Below are 23,597 nucleotides of genomic sequence, written 5' to 3'. Positions count from 1 at the left end.
GCGAAAGATCTGTAAACATATATCTGTAAATCACATACCAAAGCAGCCTCCACAGTCAAAGACAAAACTGGAGAACAAGTTCATTCGACCATAATAAAGTTTTACAATAGGTCAACTTACAATAATGAAACTTGATCTGCATCTAATCACATGTCGAATTTCAGATTCCTAAAATAAAACATAGTGGAAAAGGTCCAAAAATTATATTTGATACCAAATTCTACATGTATATACATGCTAATTTGATGAAATCACTCAACTGTGACGAAACTCCAACTTGATCTGTAGACATGCAGTAGTAAACTACATACTAAATTTCAGCTCCCTAAATCAACACATGATGAAAACAAGTCCGAAAAACTCAGTGGGACAGACTGACTGACAGAAGAAACACATTGTCCCCTCCGATTTCACCGATAGGATACTAATGCAATTGTACGTGACAAAAATTACAGAACATGCAGTAACGTCACTTCTGCGTGGATATTTTTTCGTGGTTTGAATAAATTCAATCAAATTCGTGTGGCTTAGTTTTCTTGATTGAAGTTTTTATGTAGTTCACTTTTTTGTTTCGAATTGGAATTTGTGGCCTATGAAACTGATACCACAAACATCCATTTGTTCAATCACATAACCTTGACGTGTTAATCCTTGTCTTGTATTCTCACGAATGAAAATTACATCATTTTCAAATCAAAGTTAAAAGTTGTAGAAAAACTAGAAATATCGTGTATTCTATATCCCAATTGAAATCTTTACTCGTACTGCGGACAGAAAAAAATTGTACATAGTTCGTTTCTATGAACATATCACGTTTAAGAAAAATTAATATATAAAACATTTCGCAGATATGCAACAAAGAAAATAATGGATAAATTTGTTAAATATTTATTAATATAGCTCTTGTTTGAACAGAAAACAAGCACACAAATATTAAATATTAATCCGATATTGTACATATCATTTGTATTAACAAATTTATATTTAAACATATTATTTACATAATAATAAATGCATCTATAAATCAACAATAAACAGGTGAAAAGTCGTTGTTCGTATCAAACTATATTTAAACGCCGCCACATGAAAAAAATTATTCGAACACTCTCCATCCAAATAATCACATTATACTTCAAATTCCTAACACACAATCTGGAATGTTTATAACATTGTCACTGAGGGGCCATTGGTCTCAATGACTAAAATGGGTTTTATGAATGAAAAAAAGGTATCAATTCATTTTCTTCAAACGCCTAAATATCTAATAAATAAATGAGGTTGATAAATGTATTATTTCTTTTTTTTCCCCTCATCTATTGACAAACATAATCGATACACCACATCATAAAAGTATGGATTTTATTACATGCGAATTTTCATGAGCGAAGTATATTTTCATAAGCTTTCAAACTTAAGACCGTGATTCTAACAGAAAACCATTTTGTGATAATGTGCGGATAGTGTCGGGCTGTTCCCAAAAGAAAAATTCCAAAAAGAAAAGTTCAATAAATATATTATACCGACCTGAAAGAAAAAGACAACATTGCTGACACACACAGGACGCAATCATACGCGCTCACACACACAGGACGCAATCATACGCGCTCACACACACAGGACGCAATCATACGCGCTCGACGAAGAAAATCACGCACCTATATACGAAATGTAAATACTATAAAGTGTAGATACGAGGTTTTCAATATATGTGGGTTTTATGTAACGTCAAGTAGGTACGATTGTTTTCTTTTCTCTCCAAAAAATAGGGGGGGGGGGGGCGCAGCCATAGTTCACTCCACACCAGCGATTGTCTAAAATTCTTGACTTGCTGATAAAACAAAAACTTAGAATGGTAGTTCTGCCCAACTGAACCTCAAAATTGTTAGGAATAATGGGGAAAGTCACTTCTTCACTACAGCGCACAGATCTAATTTCTTTAAACTTACATGTCAAGTACCTCTCACTGCTACGAAGACACAATTGGGGGTGGGGAGGGGTTCAACCAGCCAATAAATCTATCTTTGCATGTTTAAGTAACGGAAAATCTTCAGTTGTCAAAAAAGTGAGGGACCAAGCCCGCACCCCCCCCCCCCCCCCCCCCTCCCCTCCATCCCAAACATGCCACGTGTCTGGCGTCAAGAGACTGATGATGCAATCACCAATGAGTCGCGTGTGATTACATCCCGTGTTGCACAATGAGTCACGTGTGATAACATCCCCTATCGCACAATGAGTCACGTGTGATTACATCCCGTGTCGTACTATGAGTCACGTGTGATTACATCCCGTGTCATACAATGAGTCACGTGTGATAACATCCCCTATCGCACAATGAGTCACGTGTGATTACATCCCGTGTCGTACTATGAGTCACGTGTGATTACATCCCGTGTCATACAATGAGTCACGTGTGATTACATCCCGTGTCGTACTATGAGTCACGTGTGATTACATCCCGTGCAACACAAAATGACCCATGTGTTTTTACACACACCTGTGAAACATCTCTCATATAGCACCTTGTCTATAGCAATAAAGCATGGCAAAATATGTTTTCAATCATCGATAACACCGTTACTTTTCCTGACATAGAGTCTCCAAATTTATCAATCTATCATCGATTTCTAGTAAAAATACATTTTAAAAAACTCAACAGAAGAAGACATAATGAATTCTAGAATATTTCGTCACAGAACAAAAGATTGTAGCTCATTTACAGTCTGTTTTATGATAAAGAAGACAAAAATAAACGCTGCATTTTGTTGTGATTCCACACCATGCATTTCTTTAACAAGACCTACTTTTTTTAAAAACTCGATCACATACTTTCAAAAATTTTCCGTATGATAAATCACTACAGTATTTGACATTTCAAGCACTTCTGAAAGAAAACACTGATGCAAGTTTTGAAAATTAAAAAAAAAGATTATATTACAAAAATTATTGGAATGAAACAAGAAAAGTTGCTGTAGTTTATATACACATACAAAGTAGCAGAAAACTGATTGTCCCGAGTCTACATTCACACATATATACTGAACTAGTTTGGTTTTTTTACAAACTGATACCCCTTATATAAAGGACAACAGACCAGCACCGTGACTCCAGAGCCTGTTATGCATTAATTATCATACATCACAACTTGAACTAAACATATTTACCAACAATCAAAGATCTTGAATCAGCAGAAATATTTCTTTGCTTTTGTGCTTTGAAAAAAATTAGAATTCCATTAATCCATGACTAATGAATTTCAGAAATGATAACATCAAATTTTAGAAACTGAAATTTTTACATACTATATGCCATTTAGATTTTGCTGAGAAAATAAAAAATGTGAAAAATGAAAGGAATATGTATATTTCAATTGCACTGTATATGCTATTAAACACAGAATCAGATGAACTTCGATTTCTCGAATACCATGAATATGTCAAAGTGAGTTGGAAGTCCCAACTACATTCTCTTTATGTATTTTAACCTCAATATCACAAACCCTCAAATATCTCAAAGTTTTTTATCGGCTCTATCGAGTTTGTGATAATGGGGTTTGACTGTAAGTATCTACATGGGATCTTTACAACAGAAATGATACCATGGTTATACTGCCAGAGAATTTAGAAAAATATACATAAACCCCCAACAGAGGGGAAAAAACTACCGGGTTTGTTTGGTTTTGTGTCCAACTTGTGAATAACTCTATCCGATACTCCAGCTTTGTGTCCATTTTGTAATTAAGGAGGTACTCTACATCATCATAATGGCTTACTTCCTTTTAAACCATGGATGAAATATGAGACCAGCTGGGGTTTTAATTTTTTTCCAGATTGCTTCCTACTAAAAATGCATTTTTTGACTAAATAAAGTAAATTTGAAAGTTTTCAATTTCAAAATATTGTTGTACATATCCTTCACTTTTCATCCATATCAAATTTCTCTGGTGTAGTATACCTCCTTAAATGTACGATTATTGCTCTGGAAACACACAAATCCATGCGTAACCGTTGTAAACTTTAAATCAATGCATTCACATCAAAACACAGAATTTACATTAAAAATAAATATAGACCCGATTATATTATTATGCAACCCATAAACCTTTAAAAACAATGCTATTACAAAAATATTTTTTGGCTAATTGGCAAACTTACACATCACTGGTATGAGAAGTATGAAAATATTTTAAGAGAAAAAGGAGGAAAAAAACAATACAAGGCGTGTGTGTAATGAACATACTGGCATGCTGACAAAAAGAAAATTTTGTATAATATAAAAAACATGTGGTTACCCAATGTCATAACTTGTTATTAACCTTAAACAAGATGTGTTTGTGAAACACTGATGCCCTCTACGGCAGCAAGTAATTCTGGTGCCAAACAAAAGGTCATATCACAAGGAATACACATGTGAAATGTAAAAGTCCTATCACTAAGCATTCAAAAGTTATGGCTTAGGTTAAAGTTTTTTCAAAAGTAGGTCAAACTCCAAAGGTAAAGATCAGTAGGGCAAAAAAAAAAAATGGTACCAAAAGAAAGGTCTTGTTCCAGGAATACACATGTGAAATATGTCATTCACATCACTAACCATTCAAACATTATGGTCAAGGTTAAAGTTTTTGTGGACAAAGAGACAGACAGACAGACCAAATCCCCAATTAGGGGGGGGGGGGGGGGGGGGGGGGGGGGGGGGGGGGGGGGGGGCCATAAAATGACACAAAGTTAACAATAAATACTGATTAACCACATGTTAAATACATTATCCAAAATATTAACTTCATATAGAAAACATTTACGATTTCAAAACCTGTCACTCACGGCATTCATAATCTCCCGTCCAACTGCAATTTTGACATAAAAAAAAAACATTAAATGCATGTATACTGTTCGGCAAGATACAATAAAGTTAACTTTGCTTTTCTTTAAAAATGATATAGTTCTACTAATGTTAAACATACACGTACAAACATTACTATCGGAAACATATCTTGACCACCTTTTTTTTTATCTGAACAAATCTCAACAACAGTAACAGATATTTGAAAAGTTGACAAACTATCGTAGGATACGATATCATCTAAAAACCAAGGACTCACATCTAATAAATATATTAATACATTTGATTAAAATGATAGGTATTCATACATGTTCTGAGATGCTAATATATGCTTATATGCATTTTAAAAAATTAGCTTTTATCAAAACAAAATAAGTCTTAATCAATAAAACCTAGTTTAACATCAAACAAAAAATAACACTAATGTTTTTCTATTTGATAGACAAATCAATGATTTCATACTCTTGTGTAGATTTTTAAAGAGAAAAAAATTAACAATAATGCAAAAATACAGTTGAACCTCAGTATCTCAAACACTGATATCTCAAATACCAAGGATATGTCGAAGTGAAGTATCTCACCCTCAATATCTTGAATCCAAGGATATCTCGAAGCTTATCTCAGTTTGAGATAACAAGATTTGACTGTAAATTTCATAATTTACTTGTGAAAACTTCACTTGGAGGAATTTTAGTGATTTGTGTATTCCTGTTCTTTCATACAGAAATTACATTGTATTTACTGGAATAAATGATATAGAATTAAATTCTCATTTTGAAACATGAATATTTCAAATGGTTGTAAATTTGCAAATCTTCATTTGAACTTTCCATGCACTTCTAACACTGGTCAGATTTATTTAGAAAGGTAAATAAGATGATAAAAATATGTTTCCATATCACATTATTTAACACATGTACTATTTTCTGAATATTCTCGAAATCATCACCAATTTAAATATGCATAATTAATCATCAAGTTCAGGAAATAAGTACTATATAAATATAATTATATATATTAATTTGAAAATAATATGTTCAATAGGAATGTTTTAAAGGAATGTTTCAAAAACATATATATATTTCTAAAACTGAACGAAGAAAATTCTTATGAAACCCTAGATACTAAATGTATCTATTTTCAAAAAGGATGAAAACAAGAAATGAAATCATGCAATTTGAACACAAGAAGAAATAAAAACCAAGGAATCTTATGTACATGTATAGGTAGTTAGCACATTAACTGTAAACAATGATTTTGAAACAACGTTCTTGAACATTTTTTTAAGTTATAGCATATAAACAGAGAAATATATACGCGGTATATGCGTCTCTGATGTAGTTATTTGGTATACAAGTTTGTGATAATTTTGCAGACAATGACAGTGATTTGTAGAATCATCATCAACCTTTTGGCAAATGTTGAGCACTCTCTAGCTTTCTCAGTACTGAAATTTCTTTACAGCCAAGAACATACAGTTCTCTATTCCTAAACTCAACAACAGTCTGAATGGCTGCTGTCCACCTTATCTTTGTGAGCATTATTCCTCGTCTCTGTAACGCCATCTGTAGTCTTACTTACTTCGGGTTGTTTTTTTTTTTCAATCTCAAGTATTACACAGCATACATGTCTATAGCACAGAGAGCATGAAGTATAACAGAGTATATGAAATGAACAAGTCATGCTTCCTTTTTTTTTCACCTAAATATGTTTTTATACTCCAGTAGGCAGTACTCTACGATGCGGCTCTGATATATCATATTGGCAGCTAAGTTTGGCGTGACCGTCTCTGGCCAAATTAACGTTGGTCCGAAGACAATGGCTACACTATGAACCTGCATTCTGTTTTCTTTACTGTACTCTATGACCCTAAGATAAGACGACAGTGATTAGCTTTATACATAAAAGAGCTGAAGAATCACGTGGCTATTACGCTCACAAAATATTTTCTTTAAATAAACACATGAGCACCAAACAATCAGTGATTTTTTTTTTTCATGAAAGGAAATGACTTAATTAAAAGTATGTTTTAACCTAAAAAAAAAAAAATTTCTTTCTGGTATTTGATTTCATATGTTTTTACTGATGCTACATGTACATGTCTATTTCAATGTAATCTAATAAACAGATGTTTTGCATAATTCAACACATGTTTGGTGCAGTTCAAAATTTCAATTATTCAGAAAATCAATCATACAGATCAAAAGTAAACCCAAAAGAAAATTTCATATTCATATCATTTAATTGTCATACCGTATAGCATTTTTTTTCTACTGTGGGGTGATAAATCTGGTTTATTTCAGCGGTAAATATAGCTTTCTGTCAAAAATTTCACTCGCCAAATATGCACCCAATATTGCGACATCAGTATTTGCAAGAGAAAATAACTCTTCCCTGTCTGCTAAAAATTTATTCCGCTAAAATTAGCATACCTTTGAGCCAGCAAATCGCCAAAAATTTAAGACCTGCAGAAAAAACCTGCTGTACGGTATGTGTAGTAAGAGTCATCTTAAAACTATAGTTTTCATAACATTCCAACTTACTTGCACAAGTGCGCCAAAAGAAACTTTAATGTTTCGTAATTATACTTGGGTATTGTGCTGACCAATTCTCTCACTGCCTTTAAACGATCACTGTTTTTTTCTTTACCTATGAATTAAAACCATTAATAGAATGAATTGAGATACGGAAATCTTACACCCTGTGGCATCTGTAGGTTAAAGGGAAAGGCAACCCTAACCACATTGTTGCTTTCATGAATAAAGTATTACTTACTGATATCGTAAATGACAGTCTTTGACAACAACAATTCTTGCTTAATGATTAAATCAAGATTAATCTATCATATATTTTAAATTACCCACTGCTAAGAGAACGGCCATTGAAGTCTAATTTATGACATTACACTGTCGGTTCCGGTTTATTTCATCAGCAGCACTATAAACATGACAAGTTATGAACATTTAAGTATGGAGCCCTATAGATTTGAGCCCGTTCTTTCGCAAGAATAAATTAAGGAAAGAAGGCATTCAGTCGAGTCGCAGACCAGGCAGACGGTACACATTTCTTCATAGAAATGTCTCAAACTTCAGTTTACATATAGTCCTTTCTTTTCAGATGACTTGGTTGGGTTAGGAATTTCAAGAGAAAAAAACTTTTTTCACATCTCCCCTTTGCATTAGTGCAATTATCAGCTTGACAGAGAGACATCATCCTATTTTTTCGTAAAATCTACTACATGCACATCTTCGATGATCTTAGAATCTCATTAAAACTGGAACAGACGGTGTGACATCAAAGTTATTGATTTTTGTGGTGTTGAATACAAAAGAGTTCCACATCATGGCTGCCTCTATAGATGGCGGGAATTTAAATTTTTAACATTTTCAAATTAGTACTGAAGCTTATCTAGGTCGTATATCAACAGAATAGTATGACAAATCTTTATCATATGATTAATCCTATCATTTATCATGCAATTTTTTGGGGGGTTGCCTTCCCCTTTAAATGCCACTATCAGAATTTTCTATGGACAGCCTCTTTAATTAACATTGATCTATAACTAGAAAACTGGCAGCTCAGAAAGGGCTCCATATTGGTGCCTGACAGGCAGACAGATGGATATAGACAAAAATTTTCTTAAGGAAACTTTAGCTATCACATGTCATAGAAATTGCTGACAAATGGTTGAACAGAAATTTGAAAAAATCTAAGTCACATCACTCTGTATTGACAAAGCCGATAAATCTGAAGATTGAGAGGAGCCTTCTTGGTCTTAAGGTAGAGCCTTTGCCCTGCATGCAGAAGGTCGGGGTTCGAATCCCGGCTGCGACAGAACTAAGTCGTTAAAACAGGTAGTGACAGTTCCATCGCCAAACGCTCGGCATCAGGTGTGAATGTCATGGGTCCTCTAAGATTACCTTAAAAACGGACGTCCCTTGTCAAAATAGGTGTGGCACGCTAAAGAACTCCCACTGCTCAATGGCCATAAGCGCCAAGCATAGACCTAAATTTGAAGACCTTCACTGGTCTTGGTGACGTCTCCATACGAGTGAAAAATTCTCGAGAGGGACGTTAAACAAGATATAATCAATCTGCCAAGTCCAAGTATTATGTGAAACATTTGACTGCGAAAATTTTCCTAGAAAATCTTCAGTTATTGCATACCATAGACAGTGCTGACAGATTGACGGACAGACAGCTAGGAAAACTTCAGTTATTGCATATCATAGACAGTGCTGACAGATGGACAGACAGACAGAGTGATTGAAAGCATCCGCCATATGACAGGGTCCTGATTGACATTGATCAGATGATGATGCCGAAAAAAAAAATTCCAACTTACTTAAGGCGGGAATGAACCTGTCAAACACACCAAAGGTAAAAAGTGGTTCCTTTAACTCTCGGAAGAACAACTTGAGGGAACCAGTCAAGACATGGACGTCCCAGCACTCGTCATCTAGGTTGTAGTGATCTGCAAAATAATTAATTCTATGAAAGAGAAAGTAAAAATACAAACATTCAGTCCAAAAGTATATTCACATACATGCTGTGTCTTCGTTACTTACCAGTTCCACAATACTAAATGTGAAAAGGATTCATATCTGTCTCCCATTATTTTAGACATTAAAAGTGATTACTACAGACACTTAATCTGCCATCAGTTATCCATCAAAAATACTCTATAATTATATGTTATAAGCCAAACTCATTTATCTTTTCTTCTATTTTCTGTGACAGAACAAAATGGATTTATTTTGAAATTTCCCGATGTCTTCAACACATCAAAATTCTGGATTGTTTTTTTTTCCCAACTATATAAGCTTAAAGCCCAAGCATTTTCTGAAACCAATTTGATATCAACTGTCTACAGTCATTAGTCAATTCTGTTAGCAAAATTTCCTATCAGTCTGTCAGTTTTCTCACTTCATTTCATTTTTTAAAAAATAGAAGTTATGTACCATAATCATCACATTCATCTGAATCTGTGTAGTTTTTAAATGCAGATTTTCATGCAACATACATGAACAGTACCTGGGATTATAAAAATATCTCAGTCTCGCAAAAGAAAACCTCCATAAAATAAAAAAAATCATAAACACTTCAAAAGTATACTTTGTTAAATGTATCTAAAAAGTTAACAAAGTTAATTCTGAATTTTGACTATAGTACAAAGAATTCAAGAAATTGTACCTAATATTTATAATCATTGGGCGCACTTGTTTCATCGCCCGGGTCAAGCCGGTTGATACTTTCGGAAGCGGGCAAGTAACTTGTTTCAAGTATTTTTAAGCCGCCAGTCGGCCGAAAAGTAGCCCGGATCGCCCGAAAAATTTAGAGCGGGCACATGGAAAACAATATGGCGGAAAATATGGATAAACATTTTCTTGCTTGTTATTTATCCATTTTTCATTCATTAAAAGAGTTTAAATTTCAGTTACCATAAAGTAGTGAGGTAAGAGGTAAGTTTATTGACATTTTTGTTTCCGAATGCTGGATGATACGATCAACACCGCTTCTCTGTGGAAGTTACAGCCCAGTCTGCAGTGTTTGTGAACAAAATGTTTGAATATAAAACTGATGATCAATTATGATTTTTAAACTTACATGGATTACATTTTATGAAATCTGTTATGTAGATGTTCTTTGAAAAATACATAATTTTTGTTTTTACATTTTGATATATATTCGGCTGATTTCCCACTTAATTGTTTCGCAAGACAAACCGGGTCAAAAAGTCACGTGATAAAAGTGAACCGGGTCGTCGCCCGAATTTCTGAAACAAGTGCGCCCTTTATGTTTGCAAGGCCAGTCAATATAAGTATCATGTTTTTGATGTACATGCCTGAAAAAGTTAAATGTACATGCAAAAGATCAGTCAGAAAATCTTAATGCACAATTCAATATATATTTACAATCTAAATAAAAATTTATGAAGACATATGACATCAGTGAATATCAAAGGCATTGAAGCAAAAATTCAATTCCGTTTGATGAACTGTTTTTCAAATAATGTAATACGATAATAAAAATGTTAGATTTGTCATGAAAATGCACTGTGGTTTCATGAATTCAAACAGCCCAGTCTACAATGAATAGCCACAAGATGATTCAAAACACAAAAGTCTATATTGTAGCTTTGCAATGGAATACAATACTAATTAAATGCCTTTTTTAATCTAAGTAATTACCTTTCTGAATCTCATTAATTATGTTGAGCTCTGCATCTAGTAATTAGTAATTGTTAAAATCAAGGAAAACATAAAACTGAAACAAACTACAGTAAAACACACTTATAGCTGGGGGGTGGGGAGGGGGATTTTAATTCGTTATAAATATAATTCCATTATAGGGTAGAGTGATCGTGAGTCGGACACGATCTAAAGTCGGACAACTTTGATGTTAATTTTAACAAAATTCATTCAATAAATTGATCTTTCTCTGTTATTGATTTATATAAAGGTAATGATTAAATGTTAAAGATTGTATCCCTGTCTCCGCAATTACGGTTTCATTTAATTTTACACATGACCATGCATCAAAAAGTACTGAAAAGCAGGAACATCGAAGACCCGCCAAGTAATATTTTCATAGATCAAACTTGTGAAACTTAGCAAAAAGTGTAAAAGAAATTAATTTGAATATGTTAATTACAAACATATAATAAATTTAATATTGAAAATGCAGAATTCATATGTTTTTATGGAAAAATTTTTATTCTGTTTTGAAATATTTAAGTTCAAACACAATGAATCTGATCTTGAGTCAGACAGTAAAATTTCACTATTTGATACAAAGTTGGACACTGTCTAACTTTAAATCAACATTAAAAACCACATGGAAATTTGTTTGGAAAATACATAATGCCCATATATAATGTAGAAAAATATCTTCCTTTGCATGTGAAAATAAATACTAACTTTACATGTTACTATAACAGAAAATGAACGTTAAAAAAATACCCCCTCCCCGACTCTACATGTCTGGTTGGTACAACTCGATTCATTACACCCGATTTTAGATAATTCATGACTGGATTTATTTCTTTTAAAATCAAGTACTGTACCTTCCTGTGTTACGATTTTAATGAATTCACAAAAAGTATATATAAAATATTTGTCAGTAGCATACAATATACAACCCGCAGTAAGTTACCTGCCTGTATAATTCGTAATAATATCAGTGTCCGACTCAATATCAAATGAGTCCGAATTACGAATGAATTTCGATTTTGGGAGTTTATCGCATCTGAATTAGGGCTGAAACGATTCACCGAAATATCGATACTGTTCAATATAAACCCTCGATTCAGATTTTCGGTTCGATACGTTTATTTCAAACTGGTTCAGTAAAATACATCAGGTTCAGTCTGTAATGATTATTTTTACATGCATGGGGGACAAACTAGCCTCAAATAACGTTCAGACTGTTGTTTACTTTGAGTCTTACGAAAACAATAATACACTTCATCAGTTTAAACTACAGAGCCAACATGCATCTTACCATTTGGCAATTTGGAAACATTTTGCTTTTAAAATAATTATGAATGTGAATCTTGGTAATTAAATTTTCCTTCAATGTTATTATTGGTTTCTTCTGTAAATTGTATTGTATTGAAAGTATTGAATCGTGGCATAAGTATTGCAATATGTATCGTATTGTGAAGGGGACGTATCATTTCAGCCCTAATCTGAATGCATTATGATGTAAAATACCGGGAAGATCCGAGCAACAAATAGTCAATAATTTCGAGCTCTTTTGGGCAACACCAAATACCAGAGGAGAAACAGTCGGAATAAATCTGCATACAGAATAGAAAGGGAAGGATGTCCGACTCACGATCACTTTACCCTATCCAAAAAAGTTTACAATAGGTTTTAAAACTACAAGGAGAGAAAATACCTTTGCTGTAAGCATGAATTCATTATAAGTGTAATAAGCTGTATCCATGTTTTACTGTAGATCTTATAAAAATATTATCAACCATGGGAACTGTTCATTTGAAAAGAACATTTCTTTTTTTTTTTCAGTCTCAAAAAGAATATTCTGAGATCAACTTTTCTTCTGGTCTTTAACCATCTGAAACTTGATCATTAAAATTTATACCATAATACATCATGACATACCTTTTTTGTGAGTGTGTGTGAGTGTGAGTGTGTGTGTGTGTGTGTGTGTGTGTGTGCGTGCATGTGTGTGTGCGTGTGCGTGCGTGCGTGTGACTGACAATTATGAAAATAAATCTAGAAACTGACAACATTTGGCAGTTATATGTAATCTCCTCATTGAAGGGTTCGGGGGGAGGAGGGGGGCTAAAAGGTAATAAAAACGTTCTGGAAATTTTTTTGGGATGACAAAAAGTTGCATATTGTTAAGAGCAATATACTAGTACTCTATTCATTTTTATACAATATGCATAGCTATTACAACATAACATTGTTCTCCTATTACATGTATCAACCTGTAATTTTAGACTATAATAATCAATTTTCTGTTCTTTTCTGTTTTACTGCAATGGCTAGGTAAATTTCACTAAGATACTTTCAGAATGAAATAATTCATTATTCATATTTATAAATGTATGGTATGTCAAAATAATTATAACATATTATGTAAACAATCCCTTCTAATATTGCTAATAATTTATGATGAATTTCCATATACACAACATGTACATATACATTATTCAGTCTTCCAAAACTGGAAGAAAATTAATTCAAAGTAGATATGTAATATCCAAATTAAATGTACCTTACATGATATTTCATGCATGTTCTAAATTTTCATTGGGGTTCAAAATTCTATATCTCTTTTTGTACAAAATAATATCAAATGATACTGTACGTAATCTGGCTTAAATTAATCTACATTGTTATACATAAATACAAACAAAATGTAGAAGTATATTCTTATGTAGGCATTTACATGAATATGCATACACGATATTAAAGCTGCAAGTACAATTTCCCTGCAACACCCTCATAAATTTCTTTTTTATATATACATCAAACAGTAGGAATGGTTATAATAAGCACCCTTGTAATGAATTACCACTTCAAACAAAGTGATTTTCATTCCCCATACTAAAATAGTAATAAAAGCGCACTGCTAGGGTACGTACATGATACACTTGTCTGCAAATACATGTACATAACGCAAACTGCATGCTTGAAATCATAAGCTGTGAAGCTGTCAATTGCAAAATCAAAATGAGGACACTATGACCTACTTTTGGGTCATGACACACTTTCCTCCAAGATGCATTGACTGTCCAAGCTAGATGGTCCTAGGCCTTACAGTGCAAAAGATATCATCCGGACACAATTTGTATATGTATATATAGCCATAGAATATGACAATGATGCCGCAATGACCTATATTTTTCATTCACAACACATCTTTCCACCAAGATTTATCAGATGACCCAGTTTGATGGTCATAGACCTCACAGTGTGCAAGATACAATCTAGAAACAATTTGAGTATGGACAATCATAAAATTTCAGAAGTAGGCCATAGTCATAGTGACCTATATTTGGTTTGCACACCCCCTCCCCAAAAAGAATCAAATGAGCAAGTTTAATGGTCCCAAGTCTCACAATGTGCAATATATGATCTGGATAAGAGTATGAATAGCCATTCCAAAATGAGACCACTAATTTAATTTTTTCATTTTTTTTTTTTTTTTTTTATTATTATTTTTTTGCTCATGTGACTGACACACCTCCCAAGATGCATCATCTGGCCAATTTTGATGGTCCCAAGACTCATAGTGTGAAAGATAGAATCTAGACATGATGATTCCGGGGCTACTGTAACCAATTTTTGGTTCATGAGTTTTCGAAAAGATGCACAAAAGTGACCAAGATTGATGGTCTTATAGGTCTCACAGTGTCCAAGATTTGATCCAGACATGACTTAATATGTATAGCCATAAAATTCCAGAAGGAGGCCACAGCCATTTAATTTTGGGTTGTGACACATGCCCCCCCCCCCCCCCCCCCCCTCCCCCCCCAAAGATGCATGAACTGACCAACTTTGATAGTTCTAGATATCACTTTGTCAAAGATATGACCCAGAAACAAAAAAATAATGGACCGATGATGGACAGATAGGAAAGCTTATACCGTATAATACAGCCCATAAAAAAATGGACCCAGTGTATACAACCCACCAAAATACAGGTGTAAACAACTCATCAAAAAATGGACCCAGCTAGCATATAGAGCCCATGAAAAAACGGACCCAGTGTATACAACCCATAAAAAATGGGTGTATACAGCCCATCAAAAAGCGGGTGTATACAGCCCATCAATAAACAGGTGAATACGGCCCATAAAAAAACAGAGTTATACAACCCATCACAAAAAGGGGTGTATACCACCCATCAAATAATGGGTGTATACGGGCCCATCAAAGAAAAGGTGTATACCACCAATCAAAAAAGGGTGTATAACAAAAAACTCATTAGATGTAATGAATTAACACTTATTATGAAATTAAATCGGACTTCCCTGGTACTTTGCTCTAACCATTTTTCACTGTATTAGGATTACAGTAATGTGCTCTGTATCCAGCACAACCTATTATGTATTTGTTGTTTAGAGTATTAAATATTATGGAGAAAAAAAACACAATTTTCTGCTACTACCTTGATCCACTTGGCACCTGAGTTTCTGGATTTGAGCAAGGTTCCCACTAATTCTGTACATCCCATCATGTTCAAGTCCTAAAAATATAGAACACGAGTCATAACAATAGTATTCTGTACATTCCATCATGTTCAAGTCCTAAAAATATAGAACACGAGTCATAACAATAGTATTCTGTACATTCCATCATGTTCAAGTCCTAAAAATATAGAACACGAGTCATAATAATAGTATTCTGTACATTCCATCATGATCAAGTCCTATAGATATAGAACATGATTCGTAACAATAGTATTAGCTATTCCAATCTCTAATCTGCAAATTAACATTGAAAATAATACCATAGGGTTCTAATTAAAAATCACTCTATTTGGCCCATCATTCATCACCAGTATGGTAGAATGACCTTTCTATATTCATCAGAAGACAGACCACTCACCAAAAATACTTCAATAATTTTTTCAAAGGATACTTAATGGGGCATTAGCTGTCATTTTGTCACCAAAAATCTAATTCAATGAAAATTATCCCATCTTATATATTTCAGCAGTATTTAATGATTTCAAACACTTTTTACCCTTAAAAAGGGGCATATGAATATGTAATTTTGGTGATTAAATAATTGTCTTGCAAAATTATTTTTCTTTATTTATTTCTTTACACTAAAAGTGACTATCTAATGTAAGTTTATTAGGTTTCTCTTCTTTTTTTTCATTCAAAATAAATGTTTTATTAGTCATTAATATATATTCCCATGCCATTGAGAGATTCTGTAAAAAAAAAAATGGTTGCCATGACTTTCACAGCTAATGCTCCTTTAAAAAGATTCAACTTGATTATCTATTGAAAAACAATATGTTTTACCCTTTTTCTCTATTGCCACAACACACTTTTGGACAAATTTCGGAATTTTTCCTTTTTCTCTTTCACAAAGTAGTTTAAGATGAGCTCCAAAAACAGCATCTGAAAATGGGTATGCATTATATTAACAGATACCAATCACTGAATACAAAGAAAACGCATTAACTACAACACAAATTCAGGACTGAATAGACAAGGAAATTTTTTCCCCAGTTGTGGTGTTGAAAGGAAGAAACCATGCATTTTTTCTTCATTCTGGCAATCAAATATGAATTAAGTGATGTAAAGGTATTTTAATCTGCTCAGGATCTTATGTATTTGTATTTTGTGCTCTGAACTGATTCCTTTAAAATGTAAATTCATAAAAACTGCAGGCACTCTTCTGCCTTAAGAGAATTTCCGTGGAACAAAATTAACAAAAATCTGCTTTAATGAATAAATGTCAAATATTAGTTAACTTCACCTAATATTTATAAACAATGGATGGATATTGGAGATGGGAATAGCTTAAATGCTACACAAATCATTACCTTTAATAATGCCCTTTTGCTCAAGAGACTCCTTAGTGGGTCTAGATTTCATGAAGTTAAAAAGTTTGGTCCTCAACTTCCCTCTCTCCAAACTTCCTTCCTCATTTGCACTTGCTTTTCGTACTGAAATGTTATTTCTCATATTAAATTAGTAGTACTGATTGATATCTACAGATAAAGATTCTGTCTAAGCATAACATAAATCTTCATTTTAATATCAAAATATTCTCTCTATATTGATCTCCTTACAACAAAATGCATGTAAAATTGATTGTAAAGTTTCCTTGATTGCTATATGATAACGGTTGATCTTTTGTGCATGATGTTGAATAACATTGATTTTTGAATAAACTAAAGTATACTACAAAGATTACAGGACCAAAATCAGTTAAAGCTGTCCTAACAAATAAAACAAGAGGCCCATGGGCCACATCACTCACCTGAGTAACCTTGGCTCATATCTGAAGACTTTCCATATATATTTGCATGTAAAACCCTAGTCCCTATTGTGGCCCCAACCTACTCCTGAAGACCATGATTTTTACAAACTTGAATCTACACTATGTCAGAAAGCTTTCATGTAAATGTCAACTTCTTTGGCCCATTGGTTCTTGAGAAGATTTTTTAAAAAGATTTTCCCTATATATTTGTATGTAAAACTTTGATCCCCTATTGTGGCTCCATCCTACCCCCAGAGGCCATGATTTTAACAAACTTGAATCTGCACTATGTCAGGAAGCTTTCAAGTAAATATCAGCTTCTCTGGCCCAGTGGTTCTTAAGAAGATTTTTAAATGACATTACCCTTATTTTGCATTTTTGTGATTATCTCCCCTTTGAAGGAGGGGGGCATGCCCCTTCATTTGAACGAACTTGAAAGCCTTTCCCCCAAGGATGCTTTGTGTGAGGTTTGGTTGAAATTGACCCAGTGGTTCTGGAGAGGAAGATGAAAATGTGAAAACTTTACAACAACGGTGCAGACGCCGATAGACAACAGACAAATTTTGATCAGAAAAGCTCACTCGAGCCTTTGGCTCAGGTAAGCTAAAAACAAAAGTACTATCCAAACTTTAACCAAAACGCTGTTCTACCCTACTGTAAATTTTAGAAACAAGATGTGTTAGTAAAACACTGATGCCCCGTAATTCTGGTACCAACAAAAAGGTCTTGTCACAAGAAATACAAATGTGAGAGCCCTAGCAATAAGCATTCAAAAGTCATGGCCAAGGTTAAATTTTTTTTTCAAAAATCAGTCACACTCTAAGGTAAAAGGTCATAAGGTCAAACATCTGGTACCAAAAGAAAGGTCTTGTCACAAGGAATATACATGTAAAATATGAAAGCCCTATCATGAACCATTCAAAAGTTATGGCTAAAGTTACTGTTTTTGCAGACAAACAGACAGACAAATGGACAGACCAAAAACTATGCCTCCGATAAAAGACAACCCTCTTGGATGTCTACCTGTCACTCAAAATAAATGTTATCGAGAACTTGTGAATTAAAGAAGTGAGAGGTGTTATTCATAGGCTGATAGCTTCCAAGCTCCTGTTAATCTGAAAACATTTCCATTTCCCATGCCTTTCATATCTGCATATTGTAATGATAACTATTTCTTCATGAATGAGTTGTAGTTGTGAACAATGCGTACATGTATATGAATCTTAACATAGTACATCGATTTCAACGGCTCAAAATGAAAGTAGAATGTAATATAAGAAATAAATCACATTTTTGAAAATTCATGAGGGTATGAACTGTAAGACTTTACACCTGCATACTTTTCATGAATGTCTAACATGGTTCACGAGGTATGACAGCATGATGTGTCAAAGTACAAACACTCACGTACTTTCAAACATGAAAATTATTTCTTAATATATACATACAAGAGACTTTAATTCTTTAATAATAATATTACATGTTAACATAATATTCTAAAGATCTGAAAAAGTCAATCAACTTTATATGAACAGGTGACTCTCCAAAACTAAAAGTCCATGTGATTCTGATAAGAGTTTTGAGAGATTGAGAGTTCAGGTTAAATTGACGTTTACATTGACCGTTTTTCAGTTTTACACTAAACAGATATAATGATGTTTGTATCATATCAGGGTAATAAAAATTTATACTTTCATTTTCCCCCAAGTAATATTATCATATACTTAATCTTAACACATTACTACACTTAAAAAAAGAAACAAAATACAGCTTACTCCACTCATATTGAAGTCACTTATATTGAACTCTCTGTTATATTGAAGTAACTTATATTGAACTATCTGTTCTACTGAAGTCACTTATATTGAACTATCTGTTATATTGAAGTCGCTTATATTGAAATCTCTGTTATACTGAAGTCACTGACACTGAACTATCTGTTATATTGAAGTCGCTTATATTGAACTTTCTGTTATACTGAAGTTGCTTATATTGAACTATCTGTTGTATTGAAGTCACTTATATTGAACTATCTGTTATATTGAAGTCACTTATATTGAACTCTCTGTTATATTGAAGTCACTTATATTGAACTAACTGTTATACTGAAGTCACTGACACTGAACTATCTGTTATATTGAAGTCACTTATATTGAACTATCTGTTATATTGAAATCACTTACATTGAACTATCTGTTATATTGAAGTAAAAATAAATCTCAAGTAATATTTATCATATAGTTCAAAATCAGTTTTATTGTAATTTTCAGGTCGGTCCGCTTCATTTCGATATATCAGGTGTAGACTGTACAATGAACAATTCCGGTGGTCCCCAGAATTTCAATATATCCAGAGTGGACTGTATATTCATTTGCATGTTCTTCATTTTTTGCAGCAATACATGTCTCAAAATTTAAGAGACACATTTCTAAATATCAAGAGTTTCGAACAATCTGGAGTTCAAGAGAAGGTATTTATGGCGACTTTCAGATTGCCTGCCTATAGTTGACCATTATGAATTGAAGAAACATATTTATATTTGAAAACAAAGTTTATAGTCTAAATCTAAAGATTTAATAAGACCAGTTGATAATTGCTAATAAAGGCAGGTACCAAATAGTTAAACTGTGGCTTCACAATAATGACCACCACTCAGGTACATAATCCATATCGTTCTAATGAGGTCACAAGTGACCAATGGCTGTTGTAAATGATGACCACTTATTAAGTATGTGTTTTTCCATTTCCAACATTATGCGTGGGGGAAAAATATACGATAACCCAATATATATCATATCAACTGCTTATAAGTGTGGGGGAAATTTACGCGCTTATTACATGACCGTGGAATTAGTGTAAATTTCCCCCACGCGTAAATAACCACTTTTACAATATATTAGGATTTAAAATATACTTCAAATGATCAAGATTTTCGAACAATCTGGAGTTCAAGAGAGCGTATTCATAAAGTGCACAGGGGGGGGGGGGGGGCGCAAGGGGGGGGGGGCAAATAGAACAGCTAGGGGGATTACTTCCAGAGATGAAGAATTTTGAGAAATTGCATTAAGTTTGAGCCATCAAGAGTCACCTGTCCTTACTGTTATCAATTAGTAATTGTCAAGCAGAAAACCCTGAAAGTTTTTGAAAACTTGCCAGTCATTCTTGTGATTTTGATGAAAGTTAAATACATACATGTAACTATAGGTTGGAGAGACTTGAAATATTTCACCAGACAGAAGAAAATTTTACCAGATCTGTCTCATGGTCTGGTGACTTTCGGATTGCCTGTCCATAGTTGTCCATTATGAATTGAAGAAAACATATTTGAAAACAGAAGGCCCATGGGCCACAACACTCACCAGGTCAACCTCTTCTTACAGAGTTTTGATCAAGCTTGAGAACCTACACAGTTAAGACCATGCATTTACAAACATCTTGTATTTTGAGAGTAGGGGGGGTGAAGAGTCATGTTATCTAAATGATCTCAAAAAACTAGAGACAATTACTCCTTATAAAGAAATGACCACCCAGATGCGAAAATTCTCCTAATTTGATTTACATTAAAAATGTACTTATATTCTTGCTTTTCAAAAGTTTTAACAATCCTGTTCATCAATAAAAATAATTGTAGTGTGCCACATAAAAATCAAGCCAAGTTCCACAAATATTTATATCATTATTCATTTCCGAAAATGCTTGTTGACATACGCAGTTGTGAAATCTACATACATGGCAGACCTTTATCGAAGACTTAAATAAAAAAATCTTTACTATATAACAAATGTATCACAAAATTTTTTTTTTTTCAGTTTTTATTTTTCATTTATGATTAAGAAGTTGAATGGCTCACAAGATGATCTCAGAACTTAATTCACTCTAGATGCAATAACGTAGCCCTTTCCAATTCTTTTTTTATTTTGACATTTTCTGGAGGAGAAAAAAATTTGGAGAGGTCTACATTATTGCAGGTAAATTTAATCTGTTTTCAACTTTTCCTAATCATCTCTATTGAAGAAAGTTTGGTTGATGTTAAACAGATGACAGATTAACAGAGGGACTGACTTCAGCTTTTAAATCAATGCAGTGTGTTTCATGTGCTTTTGACAACAAATTCCTGACAACCATGCCTTCTACCTGCCTTTTAGTTACTTCATTGATTAATCAATTAATACATATTTTGTTAAAATTTAAAGAGAGAAGCAAGCAGGAAGAAAAATACAAAAAAATTTACCTAGTAATGATTCCTTTGAGGGGCTTGCTAATGTAAATACGTACAGGCAATGAAATGATATATACTACTGCTTTTGTTGTACAGTAAAACCCGGTTAAAGCAGTGCTAGAAATGTCCTATTTTGTGTGGTAGGTGTCATTTCTTCTTACATTCAGCGAGTTCTCCTTTAATTTCATCTATAATTTCACTGACAATTCATTATAAGTGTGTTAGCTATGGCGTGTTTTACTGTACAAAAGACATACTCGGTAACATTAATGATGAAGGTACTTTGTAGTCAAGCAGCGTTTTCCCCTTGTGAAATATGTACCGATACACAGTATCATTCCCAATGCCAAATACTATCGATTTTCCCCAATTTACCCCAACAACAAACCATAAGGAAATGTTGTACAAGTTATCTAATTTCTTCACTTCTCATTAAGGTAGCAGAGGATAGTTTCGAAATATAGGCCCGATAGCAGGGGATAGTTTCGAACTATAGGCCCAGTCAAATTGATTAAAAAATGGAGATATCCCATATTTGAAGTGATATTACAAAATGTGTAAAACATGTCAAGTGTAGCTAAGTGCTAAATGATAAAAATGATATGCAACATGTAGGTGTCCCCATGATGCATATAGATGGGTGCAAATACGAAACTAAGACACATGGTGAGTTGCTTAAGAACTACATGGTCCAGCAAAAGGTTTATGGTTGAGCGGGAATGTGGATGGCTCCAGATGAAAGGTAGATTTTTAAGAAGGGCAGAGAGTTCTTGATTGTGCTGTGTCTAAATCCCCTCGCACGTTACCCTAATGGGGTTCGGGTAGTGCGGATTTAACCTAAATGAGAGAAAATCGGAGCAAGAAAGGGGCACCTTCTCAGAGCATGTTTTGTGCACTAGCACCAGTATGTATGAATGACATGTAATTTAGGATCACAATATATTAATGACACCAATATGAAATAAAAGTATTGACATAATAGGAAAATATGATTTTTCATTAGTCTGTCATAATCTGACTTTGATGTATACCCCCTACCCACATGTTTCAGAACCAAAAGAACTGTCCCCTGCCACCTAAATAGAAAGTAGACATCAAAAAGTAGTACACATTCATAAAATGTACACGATGAATAAATACTTTTTTTATTTGTTTATCCGTTAAAAAATAGTTTATTCAGGATTAATTTTAAAATAAAAGCCATTGTTGATATAGCAAATTCCCCATGTTGAAGCTATTTTTCCCAATTGAATGGGCATGGGTACGATTCCCAAATGGTGGGGGGAAAACGCTGTCAAGTAACTAAAGATACTATGTATGTACTCAAATACATTAACCTAAATATCTCTTCATGTATAAGAATCAAATATTTCAACAATGGCAGAGTACATTTTGATAAAATTTTCAAAGGAAGGAAAAAAAATATACGAATAAAAAATCAAACCTGATATACAGTAAAACATAGTTAGAGCGAATCTCCGGGGCTAGAAAAAAACAGTTTGTTATAACCAAACTTCGTTACATCCAATATGATTTTCATTATATTCCTTTCATAGGGGAGTAGATATGACGTACTTCACAATATGTGAATTCATTGTAAGTGTGGTCATTGTAAGCCTGTCTTACTGTACTTCTGTATCGGTACTGTTATATATTCAACCACCTCACAACAAAAACAAACTGATAATTCCAAGCACACAGCGACATAATGATAAAAATTCACTTAGAGTTGACCTTGACCTTGCAGACTGGGTCAGTAGGCTACACTTACTCTTGAATGAAGGCTTCTTTTTGACCTTTGGTTCGTCTACTGTTAATGCTGGAGATGGTGGTGCTATGTCCGTTCCTGCACCTCCCTGTAAAAGATGTCGCACTTTATCACATTTCTACAAGAATGCCGAGACTGTCGAACATACATCACATTTCTACAAGCATGCCGAGACTGTCGAACTACATCACATTTCTACAAGAATGCAGAGACTGTCGAACTACATCACATTTCTACAAGAATGCCGAGACTGTCGAACATACATCACATTTCTACAAGCATGCCGACACTGTCGAAC

The 23,597-nt window shown here is 33.6% G+C and overlaps 1 protein-coding gene across 49 annotated transcripts in view; it reads right to left on the bottom strand.

The window, feature by feature from the left end:
* Window positions 1-872: 872 nt before the first annotated feature.
* LOC125666832 (rho GTPase-activating protein 15-like) overlaps window positions 873-23,597 on the bottom strand; it is a 62,165-nt gene continuing 39,440 nt past the window's right edge. For 15 of the 49 annotated variants that reach the window (XM_048900148.2, XM_048900155.2, XM_048900156.2 and 12 more), the window contains 10 exons: window positions 23,303-23,387; window positions 21,544-21,570; window positions 16,873-16,995; window positions 16,346-16,444; window positions 15,481-15,558; window positions 11,025-11,060; window positions 9,179-9,307; window positions 7,377-7,482; window positions 6,535-6,702; window positions 873-4,837 (listed from right to left, as the gene is read on the bottom strand). In XM_048900148.2, coding sequence (XP_048756105.2) covers window positions 4,807-4,837; window positions 6,535-6,702; window positions 7,377-7,482; window positions 9,179-9,307; window positions 11,025-11,060; window positions 15,481-15,558; window positions 16,346-16,444; window positions 16,873-16,995; window positions 21,544-21,570; window positions 23,303-23,387 — 882 coding nt within the window. In that variant the 3' untranslated portion in view covers window positions 873-4,806. Of the gene's footprint in view, window positions 6,703-7,376; window positions 7,483-9,178; window positions 9,308-11,024; window positions 11,061-15,480; window positions 15,559-15,624; window positions 15,681-16,345; window positions 16,445-16,872; window positions 16,996-21,543; window positions 21,571-23,302; window positions 23,388-23,597 lie in introns of those variants that run through there. The other 34 variants (XM_048900150.2, XM_056151960.1, XM_056151966.1 and 31 more) reach the window with 7 other exon arrangements.

This window comes from Ostrea edulis, chromosome 10 (genome assembly GCF_947568905.1).
Source record: "Ostrea edulis chromosome 10, xbOstEdul1.1, whole genome shotgun sequence".
NCBI classification, from domain to species: domain Eukaryota; kingdom Metazoa; phylum Mollusca; class Bivalvia; order Ostreida; family Ostreidae; genus Ostrea; species Ostrea edulis.
The sequence above is the reverse complement of the archived record's forward strand: the minus strand, read 5'-3'. Positions and strand labels throughout refer to the sequence as shown.